The sequence below is a fragment of the Anser anser genome, assembly GCF_964211835.1.
Source record: "Anser anser genome assembly, chromosome: 5".
Taxonomy (NCBI): domain Eukaryota; kingdom Metazoa; phylum Chordata; class Aves; order Anseriformes; family Anatidae; genus Anser; species Anser anser.
The window spans coordinates 39,185,147-39,200,574 of record NC_139725.1 but is presented as its reverse complement, the minus strand read 5'-3'; the positions used below and the strand labels follow the sequence as shown (position 1 = coordinate 39,200,574).

Sequence of the window (15,428 nt, the reverse complement as noted above, 5' to 3'; positions counted from 1 at the left end):
GATTGTGTTTGGCACTGCACAAACATGCTTTCTTGCAGAGTCTTAAACCAGATCCCTGTGAGAAAAGACTAGTCAGAAGACGTCGTGCTTAAACATACTCTGTTGCTGTTCACAGTTTGAAACTGTCTTCAGTTAAACAAAAAGCCTTGCAGATCCTTGTGTATACCAATGGCTATCACCAAAATGAGCTGACCAAAGCAGAAGCACAGCAAATTCACTTGCCTTCCATATCTTTTCAGTGTATCTCACTCAAATCTGTTGGTTCCAGTATTTAGGAGATTGACAGAGCTTCCTATTCTGAGCCATCCGACATTGTCTCCTATGGCCAATCATCATCCTTTGTGCACACTTGCAGTAAAGGCTTCTCTTTACCTTCTTGCAAACGCAGTTTGATTCATACAGATGCAAGCCCAGGTCAATATTACCCCAAGCTACTTGAGAAATTAGGAAAGGTTTCGTAGTTTTAAACTGGTTACACCACCTCTGGGTTGCAGTTACAGCATGTAACTTAGTGAGTGCTAGTTTAGAGACTCGTAGTGTTATTAACAGCAGCAAATATCTGGATTTGGTGCTCTCAGAAGTGATCCATACTAGCATCAGTTAGAGTAACCCTGCTTCTTTCAGAGTAGCCTTTTGATCTTTGATGGAAGAGGAGATTGATGATTTGCATTCATAAAGTCATAATGGATGGCAGAAACACTGATGCTGAGACCTGCAGAAAAAAAAATGCATGCTGTCCTCCCAGCTCAAAGGCTATCCTCACCTTTGCTACACTGCGAGGTTGTCAAAACAATATTCTCTTTATCAGCATTTGTGAAAAATGTGCTTACGACCGGTCTTTCTGAGCATGGCTGATTCTTGATGGATATGGATATAAATTGACACCCAAATGAGAGATCAAATTAAGAAACCCACCTTCATTTCACCTGAATATGTGAAAGATCACATATTCAATCATAACGTGTGGATCATGATAAGTAAGATAATTCAGAGTTTCCAAAGAGTTCAAGCCAAGTTTCTCAGTTATTTGCTATCCAAATGGGTGCTTGATTCCCTCCACGCTGTAGCCGTATCTCCTCATTCTTGTGTTGTGTTTGGGACACACTTCTTTTCCAACTCATAACTCATATTTTGCTCTGTAGAAGAAGGTAGCAATAAAGATGGCAACTTGGCACTAAAGATGTATCCAGATATATTAAGCTATTTGTTATATATCAGTTTCTGTTTTGACACTGTGGCCAGATTTTTGCTGTCCAATACAAGATCTTTTCTTCTTTCTCTGTAATAATACCTATTGCAGAAAGCACACTTCTCTCTTAATTAAGATAACAGTACTTACGGCAGGCAGTGCTTCAGAATACTCCATGTGAATATTTCCTTGCTGTACTAAGCTGAATTTGCAATGGCCTCCCCTGAAAGTTAAATCATATTTTGAAGGGGTTGATTCAGAGGAAATGAGGAATGAACATTTCACCAGCATACACAGTTCATTTCTCTCCTTAGGAACAGGTCAGAGAACTTAAAGCTCCTAAGATCACACATAAACATCCCTCTGGCAAGAAAGGAAAAAAGTCATATTATTAAGTGCCAATACATTTCTGACATTTTTATGGACAAAAAATTAAATGAAACAGCAGAAGTCTTTAAGAGAATGGGTAGCAGCAATACTATCATCTACTGTGGCTTTGTGAGTATAGGTTGTCATCCTACTCTCTCATCACACACTTGTGCAGACAGATCTTTGTAAAAGGACAGACATACAAAGAATTCTTGGGCTGACTCCTTTACCAACCAATTTGCCAGAAGTGTGATTCCACAAGAAAATTTGGCATCTCTTCACAGCACTGTCGTTGCCTGCTCTTTCAGTGCCACCAGCTGTCCAAATGAACATGATTCCCTCTTCATCGTCATGTCTCCTCTTTTGAAAGATATGTGGTGGTGCTGGAGTGGTCAGAGCTATTCATCAGTAATGGACATGTTTGTTTTCCAATTAATTACTCATGTTTTAGCTCTGCAGAAGATAGCAGGAAGGGAATACGCCTCATTTATTTAGGTCTTTGCTGGCTGTGTTCACCATCCTCTAACTCAGTCACCCAAGAGGTACCCATCTCAGTTACATTGCCTATGACAGGAGGGGCTGAATTTTCTCTGTGAGAGAGTGAGAGAAAAAACGTGTGAGACAGAGGCAGAATGGGCATCTGGATGCATCTGGCTAATCACAAGTATTGGGCCTACCTCCTGCACAGGAGAAGGGATGTTTTAGGGGAGTAGGAACAAGGATGGGTTATAGGGCATTTGAATGTCAGGTTGGTTGTTCAGATCTGCCCAGATGTGTAGCCACTGAAAGTTCCCACCTGCTGGTAGCATGAACAGCTGTGCTAACAGTGTGTGATAAGTGGAGTAGTTCCTACCAGCAGTCTGTTTCTGCAAACACTGTTATCAGCTGGCATTTTTACAGAATCCAAGGACTCTGGAAAATAAGCTCTGTTCTTTCCTTTGGAAGTAGTCTTGCCCAGTTACAGTTCAGGTGTCCTGCTAAGAAACTCAAGTTATCCTGTGGGCTGTCAGTCTGCCTCCATTTTCTAGTCCTAAACCAAAATAAAATCAAAACAGCTGTCCAATTATATAACTTACCGGGGAAAAAATAAATGGGAGAACTTGTTTTGGTCAATCTGTTGTGTGACAGTTTAAAAATCTAGCAAATATGAAACCACATACTTGTCTCATGAAAAGCTTTTCTGACTTCCTATATTTTTAGAGAAGTACCAGTCTTGGGATTTCAGCAGTTCCTTCAGCTCACTTCAAGTAGGGTAGGATGGGTTCATAGATTAGGAAGTTCTGTGTGATGGCCTCCAGCAAGACATCGCAACTGCCTTTCAGTCACCCTTCTCCAGTCTAGAGGGAGACCTCATATATCCAATTTAGCTTAGACAAGTTGAGCAAAAGTTTTCTTTATCATCTTCTTTGATAGTGAGTGAGCTCCATGAGGCCTCTTTCTGATTTGCATTTGTACAGTGCCAAGGCCAGGGACTCCTTAGTCTGAAGAAAGACCCCTACATGAGATTGTAATTAAATGAAGAGGAGTAGGCCAGTTTTACCTCTCTGATATCCCTTTCATTGCAAATATTTCTGGAGTGGGTTCTCTATTTTAAATCTTCTGCTATTGAAGGCAAAGTGACTCTGCCAACAGAAAACAGACAGAAAGTGTCTAGTCTTAAAAAAGGGGGCTAGAATTCTGTCAAAGTAGCAAATGGGTTTGAAAGGGACTGGGTTATCACTCATCAACAGAATGTTTCAATGCATTATGTGGAAGGAGTTGGATTTTTGCTACATTATTCACTGAAACCTTGGCTGCTATTGAAATGAATAGCAAGCTAGGGATGAAAAAAAAAAGAAAAAAAAAAAACAACAACAAGGGCAGAAAGCAGGCAGAAAGGATGTGAAAGCAACATGAAAAGGAATATGGGAAGTCAGGTTGACAAAGTGTCTCTCTCTGTTTCCAGTTGAGACCTATGTTTTTCCATTCATTTTCTCTCAAAGCCTAAGCTAAAAATGCAGAAACTCAAAATTTGTCAGGCTATACAGAAAGGAAAGGCACAGGATAATAATCTCACAGATGGCATATTTGCTTTGTGCAACTTTGTGGTCAGCACCACAAGGATTAATGCATTAAAAGTTGTTATGGATGTGAGAGAGATGGTTTCACAGGACAAGAAAGTACCTCAGGGTTTGCTTCCACTAAGGCAATGGGAATGTTGCCATTTGCTTGAATGAAAACAAGACCAAGTCCTTATCTGGCTGTCTTAAAATGTTACAAAACAGCAGGCTCCAGTCAGGGACTGAAGCCTCCAAGGTTATCCTGAAGCTGCTTGTTCACCACCTCCTGTTAAGTTTCCTCTGGAGGACTTGGAAGGTCTTTGCAAGGTCAGAGCAGATGCACCCTCTCCTTGTGCCACTCCTGGTGCTTGGGAGTGAGTCACCTTCTCTCTTTCCTCTGTTAACCTGGCTCTGCCACTTCAACTTCATGTGACACCACTGGGGCTAAAGTCAATGTCACCAGACTTCTTAGGAACAGCAAATGAGATACAGAGTACTCTGAGGGCTGATACAAGCCATCTGCCCAGCTTCCTTTTACCTCTGTGTCTGTTCCCAGCCTTACTTCTTCCTTTTAGTTCCTCTTGTATTTAAATACATTCACAATTTTGACTCCTTTTGAGATATTTGGCCATGACAGAGCTGCACACAGGTGCCACAAACCAGCACCTTCTCCTTAAATCTGTTTCTTTAGTGTCCCTTCAACACATGACCCTTTCATAAGCTTCAGTGCTTGTTTTCAAACTCATTCCCCTTCCCCATCTTGCAGCATCCAGCTCCTTGGACTAACTCAAAAATGCACATATCCATCTCCTCCTAACAGATGTAAACCTAATGCTCTGAACCTCCCCTCCTGCCTCTGATCCTTCTTGCAGTTTCTCACCCTTGCTGCCCTTCACGCTTTCTTTGCTCTGTGTTGATGAACGTTTGCTCTCAAGGGGAAAGAAGACCTTAGTTACGGATGCATGAAATGCCAGGGAAGTTTTGAAGAATCAGTGAGCCAAACCTTCATCCCTGCCCAGAGAAAATGGGATGTCATCTCACTTTCTGAAATAAGAGAGGCAGCCTCTTTGAGGCCCCCAGATGGACTCGCAGGTGTAGGAGCCTGTCACATATTTTGCACTGAATGCTAGGAGTGGAAGATTGCTGAAAAAGCTATTCTAATCCATCATCGCCTGCATTTTCAGGTCTTGTTTTACTGGCCGTATAAGCCCAAAGGGAACTGAGAACTAAGAGGAGCAACACCACTCACCATTTTCATGCTTCCAGCATAGCTGCCCCGTGTTTACATATCCCCAGAGAGAAATGTGAGGACTCTTTGTCTATTCAAAGACCAATATCTAGACCAGCCCAAGAGTGGGCTAACAAGCTGCCCTGCAGATAACATCAATGCCGTGATTGTCTGTAGTGCTTGGCGTAGGATCAGTTCTTTCTTGACTGCAAGATAGGAAAGTATTATTACCAAGTATTTAATTACGAGGCCAGATACTACAAAAAGCAAAGAAAGGAAAGGGTTAGTGAAATGGCCTATTTTGTTTTTCAGTAGCTCTCTTTAAATATCCCTAAGGATTTCTTACCTCCCATTAAAATTTTACCTGAAAATGCTGATTGTGAGGAATCCAGTAGAGATACAGGCAAAGAAAAGCAGACTGTTAAATACTCTTGCTGCAGTAAATCTCCAAGCACTTGAAAGCCAGTAGGGCATGGGGAGGAGAAAGGGTGGATGAAACAGGGGCTGCATATTTTAATAGGATGATTAAAAATCCTGTATCAGAACTCATCAAGTACAAGATATTTACATACAATTTTTAAAATGTTTTATTGCTCCATTCTTGCAAGTTGTACTTTTGTCTGCTGTTCCTGTCTACGTGAAAAGTAAAATTTCCCCAATTCCTGCAGAGCACTGCTTACTCTGCCCTCTTCTTTCCCTCTAAGCTTGTTGAATAAACTGCTCAGCTGAATAATCGGAGATACTCCCCTCCCCTTTTCTCCCAATCTAGCAGTCTTTCCCTCTCCAGCATTTTTTTCAGTGCTCTTTTTCATTCTCTCTGCTGACTCCATTTGCTTATGAAGATGAGAGGTCCAAAGCCACATAAGAGCCAGATCTGCCCACATTCCTGCATTCAAGGCTGAGTGTTTGTTTTTTTTTTCTCTGAAAAAGAGTATTCACTTAAAAGAAGTAGAAATGAATCTGAGTAGATAGAAAAGAGTCTGAGCAGAGCATGCACCCACAAACCTAATACAGTTTTAGAGAGGCTTAGTGAAAAATTGGAATTAGACGTCATAGATCTGGAAGAGATATCTCCTTTCCAAAGCATTTGCATGCACGTGGAAGGAGGCAGGTGGAGCTTACAGAGTTCTGACCCAGAAATGGCTGAGAGTTTGATAGCTTTTCCTATCTTAGCCAGAAACTGAGATACATGTGTTGCCTGGCTGTTTGTTCAGGCCTGTCTCTAAGGCTTCAGTCTGTTAGCTGAATGATACCCTTCCAGAAACTAACAGCCATTTGCTTGGGGCGTGGGTATAATTGAATGCACAGAGAGAACCAGGGCCAGCAGTAAGTTAAACACAAAACTGCAAGTACAGGAAGACAAGGAATGAATTAGATAAGACTGTGATCCTTCACTCTATTTGCCAGCCATTTGGTTTCTCTCTGTGCCTGTTACCATGCCGAAGAAAGCAACAACTACCTGGCTAGCATGGGGCAGAAGAAAAAGTACCACATTCTGTTTTGTAGGGCACAAATCCTACATATTGCACTTTCTTTGCATAAGAACAGTTGATGTCTGTCTAGTATCTTCCATTAGAGAGTAAGACAGCGCTCAACAAGCTCTTCAGAAACGTTAACACACAGAGACAGTATTTGCCTGCTGTAGTAACTGATTTGCCTGTGTGTATAATAAAAGTGAAAGGAAATAGAATATTACTAAGTCACCAGTGTCCACTAACTGTGAATAAGAAACCCCTTCTACGGGGGGTACGCAGAAACCCCTTTGCTCTGGACTGAACGTTGCCATCTCAGGGAAGGAAGGCCCCACTCCTCACAGCATGCCACATCACTGCAAGGCAGAAACAAGGAGCCTGTTTCCTTCTGGGAGCCGGAGAACAAAATTACTTAGGTGGGATGTAAATGAGCGGATTTGAATTTGTTAGAACAACGGAGCCAACAGTGCCAATATTGAGAAAAGCACAATGGGGTTTTAATGATCACAAACAGTCATCACCTGTATGGTGTAGGCTAGGTAAGAAACAGTCCTTTCAACATCCATGTCCAGAGGATTTATTGTGACCCCTCAGATGTCTGGTCAGGATTAATCCCCCAGTCCAGGAAAATTAAAAGGGACTAGAAAAGCCTCACAAGGGCTACCTTTATGATAGTAGCTGGTCCATTTCCTTCAGTAGCTTCACAGAACCTTTCCTTGGGTATGACCTTCCACACATCCTCTCACACAGGACTAGACAAACACCACACACCGCTGCTGCCTGGAGGTCCAAAAATACAGTGGCACAGAGGTGTAGCCACTACTACAGTGGGCACTCCAGCATGAGAAAAGAACCTGCTGCACAGCCTCAGCCCAAGCTGTTGTGTTGTGAAACCTCCATGGACTGTTCCTGGGCTGGTACCACTCATGCTGAGACACAGTTGGGTCTTTCACTGCATTGGATGTACGGCAGACAGGAATTAAATGAAGACTGTCAACTGTCTGGCTCTCACCAGTCAAGGTGTTGCATGTAATTGCCCTGGAGCTGCATAATTAAACCCAGCACATAGCTGTTAGTCAAGCACGTGAAGGCTCCTTACGTATCATTTGTGCCTTGTGAATTGAGAGGTCTCAGATGCCTGCATTCAAAGGGCTTTAGAAGAAGACTCACTGCATTCAATGCAGGGTCTGTCTGTTCCTTTTGGCCCCTGGAGGTGGGTCTGTGATGCATCACACTCCACAGTGACAAGTGGCATTGGTAAAGTGAATCTTGGATTTGATCAGAAGGTGAAATGGCGGGCAAAGAGACTCTTCAAAATGGCATGAAAGATTGTATTCTGATGTGCACAGTGCCCAACCCATGTTAACACTGCAGCCTGCTCCAGTGGCTGGCTTAATGAGATACCTTTTCCATCAGCATGAAACCCTGCATCCTTCTGTGGCTCCTAGCTCCCCTGAAAGCCATGTCAGTGTTGTGGAGGCTGTATTGTAGCGAAAACATAAATTCAGGACAGTGAGGAAGCAGTTCTTGACCCTAATAGGTCCCAGAAATATTTACAGCCAGAAAAGTCTGCTTCTACATAGCATTCAGTATCTTCATTTTGAGGTGCCTGTTGTAAGAAGGTTGTGAATTTGCTTAGAGGCTTGCAAGCACAAGCCATAAATCACACATGCAGATGGAAGTAGTCATGTCAGCCGTCTCTCATTTTTCACATATTTTCTTCCTTAGAGCACTCAGGCACTTCAGGCTTAATATCTGAAAGGTGAGCAAGCAGATACTCAGAACGAAACAGAAAGCAAGCAAGAAAAGCATAATGCCCAGTGCAGCCGGAGAACTTAGCAGGGCTGCAAAGCAAGGCATCAATTGGTGACCACCTTAAAAAAATGTAACAGCAGCACTAAGATGGGATTTGCCTGTACTCAGCCTTACGTTCACTGACGTCTCATTGCGGAGTGGCCAAATGACTCCAAGTAGACTGAACTATTTCAACATGGTACTGTGTCCTCCTGCTAGGTGAGACAGCTGTACCCACCCTCTCAGGAGAAAACCAGGACCTACCACCTAGGTGCTTTGTGCTCCCAGCCTCTTTATTTCTTTAGGTGTCCCATCCTAAACACTCTTCCTCTTCCTGCTCATTGTCTTCATCCCCCACACACCCCCACGCACGTGGCTCTGGATCTCCTCATCATGTTCTTCTCGTTAAAAGCCCCATTGTTCATTTGTTTGTTTGTTCTCTCTCTTTCTCTCCTCTTTTTCTCTCTTTCCCTCTTGTTTTTTTTTCTTTCTTCCTTTCTTTCTTTCTTTTTTTGTCTCCTCTGTTTTGTGTACCCAGGCAGCCCATTGAGTAACTTCTTTGACGTAATTAAACAACTTTTTTCAGACGAGAAGAACGGGCAGGTGAGCCATCCCCCCGGCACGCCAACCAAGCATAGCGCAAACAGCAAGCGGAGCGATTCCGGTTCTAATGACTATGGGTCTAGAGGAGACAATAAGTACCCTGCTGGCAAAGACAAGGCAAAGATGGTCTCATCAGTCGGCCTACAAGACCAACCTTAAATAAACACATAAAAATTAAATAACTTAGAAAAAAAATCAAAAACAAAAAAGCAAGAAAGAATGAAAGAATATTCCTTAGCAAGCTAGCCTCTAAACTAGAAGGATGTATATACCTTGCCACAACAGTACAAAACTGTCTATAGACAAATTTTGTATGAAGGAATGACTGTATATATATACATATATATATTTATATATGATATATAATATATATCTCAGAAACAAACACAAAAACAAACGAACAAAAGAATGAAAAGAAAAGAAAGAAAAGAAAAGGTAGCACAGATGACAAACCCAGTTCGACAGATCTTGGGTTGTGGTTTTTTTGATTGTTTTTTTTTTTCCTCCCTTTTTTTGAATGTTTTTCTTTTTTCTCCTTCCTGATTTTTTTTTTTATTTTTTTGTTTTCTTTTGGTTTGTTTCTTGTTCTGTTCATGCTCTCTCTGTGTTTCTGACGACACCACTTGTTTCCGCTCTGCTACCAGGAATTATCCCGAAAAGTTAACATGTCAGCCACGGCTTCACCTTCTGTGCTCTGCGGACACTTGTTGACGGAAGGCAACCGATGTAGACTGTCCAAGGACCAGTCCTGTTTGAGGTTCCCAGCCTCCCCTCTCCCTTCGGGAAGTGGGTTTCTCCCCCACTTCTCCCCAAACACCTCCCCAATGCACGCCTTTTTTTTTTTTTTCTCTCTCTTTTTTCTTTTTTGGTGCTCCACAAGAGAGATCTGCTCAGTTATGGGATTGCACAGTCTGTGCTGAAAGGAGGTTGCAAATTGTTGGAGTGAAACCTTTACCCTTGGCAACTTCTGTCCGCGCAGGTGAACACAGCCCGGAGGGGAGGGTGCGGGGAAGGAGAAGGGGTAGCGGGAGCGCAGTGTTTTGTGAATCCAGAGCGCGTTCTCATCAGAAACCAGCCAGGAGCAACTCAAAACTAAGCGTTGAACCAAGACAAAATTGGGGAGCTTCATCACAGGATTTTCTTAACCTTCTTTTTCTCCCCACCACCTTTTCCTTTTCTTTTGTCCTCTTTTATATATATACATGTATATGTGTGTGTATATTTTCATATAAATATACATACATACATACATATATATATAGACACAGAATATTTATTTTTTTTATACTGTATCATTTTGCTTTTTGACCTGCTGGAAGGGGAAAGGAATAAACTTAGGAGGGAGAGGGGGTTAAATGAATAAACACATACAAACAAAACATTAAAACTTAGGGAAAAGGCAACTTCTGGTAGCAAAGAAGAGGGACACGACTCTGCCAAGGACTGTCTCTCCCACCACCAGGCACAGTTGCCGCTGCTGCTACTGCTGTTCCTCCTTCGACACCTTCCTCCCCATCTGTCAGCTCCCTGCCACTGTGCCACCGTGCTGGGACCTTCTTCCACCAGCTGGATCCTCCACCACACCCTGCATTTAGAGGCAATTGTGTTGCTAGTGCTGCATTGATATCAGTATTATTATTTCTTTAAGTTACCAATTTCATTTGTTGGCTTGGGTGATTTTTTTCTAAAAAAAAAAAAAAGAAAAAAAAAAGAAAAGAAAAAAAGAAGACGAAGAGGAGGAAGAAAAGAGACTTATCTTGGGTTTTATTTCCTGTGTGTGTGTGTGTGCAAATCACTGGCACTTAGTTAATCTGAGCAAGACAAGGTGGAGTCAGGGCAACGGGAGACTTAATCACGAAGCTACTGTAAACTTTAAAAATTACTGCAAGATATTTTTATAAAGTTTTGTTTTGTTTTGTTGTTTTGTTTTTGTTTGTTTTTTTGTTTTCTGTTTGTTTTTTGTTTTTGTTTGAAGGGGAGGAGGGTGGGATTGGGTGGATGGGGACCTTTTTTGTGTTTCAGTTACTAGGTCTTGGTTATTTATATATACATATATATATATTTAAAAAAATAAGCTGTTAGATATATCTTCTGTTTAATAACTGTGTAGAGGCAACATTGATTCTTATTTATTTTGTGGAGGAGGGCGAAAAAAGACACAGAAACCCCGTAAGTGTTCATCTTGTGACTTTGAGAAAGAAGAATTGCTGCCTTTTTTCCTCCTCCTCAAGAGTTACGTGACCAAGTGTAACTTATTCTGGCCCAAGCTCAAAGGTTAAACAAACAAAAAAACGTGGTTTTACGCGTGGAAGACAAAACACAGTGAGAAGTACTTCTTGACTGAGATTTTAAGAATGTAGGCTTAGCATTAGTGTTCAGCTCTTTTATGACCTTCGATTGCTGCTCGTTGGGTTCCTATGGGTGTATGTTGTATCGCAAGATTATTTTTTTTAATGACAATGTTGGATGAGTTCTTTTTTGTTGTTGTTGTCGTTGTTGTTTTTTTTCATCATTTTTCCCCTTCTTGGACCAGTTTTACTTGTACATAGGTTTGAAGATTAAAAAGAATTTTTAAAGACACAAGTGGGGCAAAGACATTTGACTTTGGCCCTGTTTCCCCATTCCCCCAAATGGGAGGGATTTATTTTATTTTTTGTTTTTATTTATTTATTTATTTTCCCTATTCTGAACCTTTTCTCTCGTATTGCTGTGTGCATGTCAGACACCAGGGGGTGATGGCTGGGGAGGGGGGGAGGCAAGGGTGCAGGAGAGGGGGGCAGTTTTAATTGCATGACATTGCTGTAAATTAGTCTCTTTTGCTTTCGTTGTCTTTCCTGCCTCCACCCTCTCTCTACTTCTCCTCCAAGCTCCCCTCCCATCACCCCCGTCCTTCTTTTCCCTCTTTTCTCTTCCCTTGTGTATAGATTTTGATGCTTCTGTTACATTGTACCTCTACAAAAGGCTGGGATTTCAATACAAAATAATAATAATAATTTAAAAATACCTATATCAGCAAAACCCATGTGGTACAAGCAGGAAGGGGATTACTTACACAAGATATAAGAATAAATGAAAGCAATACCTCTTGTTATCCTTCCTATTTTGTACTTTGAAGACACACACGCGCGCACACACACATATACAGACACAAACTGACATTATTTAATGGTTTAAAATGGACAAAAAAATCTGATGTATCCCTTGTTAAATAACTGTGAGCAACTTTAGTTCAAAAACCAATAAATTCATTCAGTAAAGATACTAGCTGTTGAGTGTCTTGTTTATGTCCGTGAAAAAGAACCTCCTCACACCAGCATCGAACCCGGTAAGTACCATGTCCCTGCTTTCTATGCGGAAGCAGCAGCAGATGGCCGGCGTGTGAGGCAGCATCCTCCTGGCTGTGGAATTAACATCTCCCCATTAGCGTTTTGGGGTCTGCACGTGCTGCACCCAGCGTGCCCTAGTGTCCCCGCCCAGCACGCTGTGCACAGGCAGAGTTCAGCCCCATTGGTCTGGTTTTCACAGCAGTGCATTGAAAAAGGTGAATCCAAACTGAGGGAAAATGAAAACCCCCAGATCTGGCCCAGAAGAAAACCTCTGCACCATAAACTGTTGCTACTGATGATTGTTCTCATCTCTAACCTGAGCTTCTCACATTGCTTCCAGATTTAGCATAGGAAGGATTTCTCCACCCTCCCTGCCTGAAACACTCTCTCAGTCAGACACATTTGAAAAAGCTTTTCAGGTACGTCCCTGGGTTGCCTTGGGCTGTGTTGCTGGTCGGTTTGGGCATCTGGTGGCTTGTGCCCCTCTCACAGCCTCAGGGTATTCTCATTAATGCTGGATTTGTAACTGCTGGGTTCACCCAGTCTGGCTGCTTGCCTTGCAGGCTCAGAGGTCAGTGGCACACGCCTGAGAGAACAAGACCTCTCTGGATGTCTCTGGCCACAGCCATCCCCAGCACCTTGTGCTCCCCTGTCACTGCACTGGCAGCGCTGCTCCAGAACAGCTCCGCGCTCTGAGGGCTCACGGGATGGGGTGCCGGGGCCTGGGGAGGGAAAGGGGCACCCACACAGCATGGCTGCTACTGGGCATCAGCACACGGCCGTGAGGTGAGGTGGTGCTAGGCCTGGGCTGCCGCCATGCCTCTGAGGGCTGGGTTCCGGAAGGCTCCGGCTGCTGTGGAAGGCTGAGGAACCAAGGAACCACCGCCACCTCGGCCTGCTCAGCACGGGGTGGACAAGCACCTCCTCCAGGTCGTCCTGTGCACATATGGCAGCAAGAAGAGGGTGCCTGGGTGAGGTGAGAGTGATAAGATAAGGTGAGGTGAGGGTCTCAGCCCTTAGCAACTCCTGGGGTGTCATGGGGGGGGGGGGGGGGGGGGTCGCAGGAGGGCCCTGAGGTGTTTGTGCCAGTGGGGAGCAGTGTGGCCGGGAGCGTGCGCTTCAGGGCTGTGTTATTGACAAAAAATAAGCTCTTGCCTTGAAAAAAAACAGAGTGTTTAGCACGTGGGGATTTATTGGTCTGCTGAAACCTGAGGGGAAGGGGGACACAGCAGCAGCAGTGGAGAAGATGGCAGCGATCAAAAAATGGAGGGACTCACACATGCTGCAGGATTTGGGCTCTGTGACACCAGAAACCCAGAACTGGGCTCTAGCTGTGTGGCATTCGCAGCTCTGGAGCAGGAAGGAGGTGCTGGACTAGAGCACGATACAGGGGAGTGGGATTTAACAGCGATGTGGCAGCAGATCTATGCTGCTTTTAAACATTTCTCTCACTTTTTCTATGTTTTCAGAAGTATTCACAAATTTGTATGGTCTTTTTATGTCTCCAGAAGTAATTATGGTCCCTTTTATTGCTAATGATGGTCTCTGAAAGCTATAAGTAGAGAACAATGAGTTTGTAAAGCAAAGTGCCTCATGCTTAGGGCCTACCCACATTCATTCTGCCTTCTTATGTGGCCATGTTTAACCCGCTCTCTAGCTACCTGACGTTTTATTATCATCCTTAATGCATAGGAGAGAGCATGCTTTAGAGTGAAAGGGGTTTACATTTAACCTCTTCTCTGCAAAAGACTCTTTTCTGTTGTAGCTTAAATTAGAAGGCAAGCAGTAAAGGCAGCAGAGGATTTTGGAATGCCTCTGTGGTGGAGGTCTGCTGCCAGGTGCTGGCAGTTGTCTTCATCCAACCCCCCCAGGTGCTGCCTGCTAAGATGCCTGCAGCCGTGACACCTGTCCCTCGTTTAGCTGTGGTTGTGAGCTCTGCATCTCGCTATTTCTCTTTGAGAGCTCAGGCTGGGTACCTAAAACACTTGCTACATTTTACCTTTATCTCTCTGATTTTCCGTGGAGAACACCGCAACAAACAACCTTCTGAGTGTAAATTGAAGGCAGGGGAAGTGTGTAAGACAGCAGTTGACAAGTCCTATTTGTCTGCGCACACTTGCATATGAAGTTTGTTTAGGTAATGCATACATGAAAAATGCATTTATGCTCAAGGTGAACTGTTATTAATTGAACCAGTACATGACATGTGCTATATAAGCAATAAATTGTGTATATGCATCGAATGAGCAGCTGAGGCAGTAGTTGTGAGGGTAATTCACATCGCCACATGTCAGCGTACAGTCTGGGGGCTGAGAAAGAAGTCAGTGGTGTTTGACAGCATTAATGCAAATTGTCCAAGCCGTGCAAGTGATGCATGAAAATTTCCTCACTACTCAGGCTGGCTTTAATGAAAGTGATCTGATACAACTGGCTGAGCTTTAATGGTTCACGCTAGGCAGAGGCGAAGGGCAGTGTTTGTTAAACAGCAACACCTGTGTAAGGCCTCCAGGCATGCTAATTCTAGTGCCTACTGTTACGAGGTGAGCCTTTCTTCCTGATGGTTCAGACAAAGCTTTAACCCAACAGGCTTGGATGTTTTCTTACATGCTGTAGCACAATGACCACATGGATCGTCTGTTGTATGCAAGTCTGCAGGACTTCATTGTTCAGCTTCATTTTATGCTAACGATTGTACCTGAGCTCGTGAAAGAAGGGCAGAGTGATTGGTAAGGAATCAGATTTAGTTCTGAGTTTCTTATTATAGAAAACAACAGGGAGGGGAGGGAGACACTTGTTTTAAAATTGGGAAGTATCTTAGCTCTTTGTTGTACCCTTTAATCTCCTTATTTTGTTTAAAACCACTTCAACAGCTGCAGCTCCTTCTTAATTTGGAGAACAAAACCCTAGCAGTTCAACTGCCTGGGGACACTTGAGGCCACAAGTGGAAGGGAAACCCCCATCGAGGGCTAGTCCTTTCTTCTCCTTAATGCACAACTTATTGTGTGGGTTATTTATAGTGCTGTAATCTTGCTGAGTGCTGCTGAGAAAAACAGTGCCAGGCAGGCTGGCAGGCTTTGAAGGGCTTGAGAAATGGGATTTCCTGTTCCACCGGCTCAGAGCTGACTCTTCCCATTGTCGGGAGCTATTATCGCCTTCTCCCAGCCAAAGCAGATAACACAGCTTCAAGGTCAGGGAAGACACAAGCTCTCATCAACAGCATTAGTGGGAGGAAGAGCTCGCTTGCAGTCAGGGTGCGTGTTTCTGTAGCTGCTGTTCCTGGGGACGCTGCCTGTGCAGCCGGGTCTGCGTGTGGATGGCAGAGCACACAACAGCTGAGGTTGGAAGGGTTCACTGGGGACCGTGTGGTCTCACCCCTGCTCAAAACCTCTCAGGGCAGCCTGTTACAGA

General features: G+C 43.6%; 1 protein-coding gene across 6 annotated transcripts in view; it reads left to right on the top strand.

Annotated features, from left to right (window-relative positions):
* Window positions 1-11,953, top strand: part of BRSK2 (BR serine/threonine kinase 2) — a 308,156-nt gene extending 296,203 nt beyond the window's left edge. For 5 of the 6 annotated variants that reach the window (XM_083838563.1, XM_083838564.1, XM_083838565.1 and 2 more), the window contains one exon: window positions 8,678-11,953. In XM_083838563.1, coding sequence (XP_083694689.1) covers window positions 8,678-8,853 — 176 coding nt within the window. In that variant the 3' untranslated portion in view covers window positions 8,854-11,953. Of the gene's footprint in view, window positions 1-8,629 lie in introns of all 6 variants that reach the window. The other variant, XM_083838568.1, reaches the window with a different exon arrangement.
* The last annotated feature ends 3,475 nt before the right edge of the window (window positions 11,954-15,428 follow it).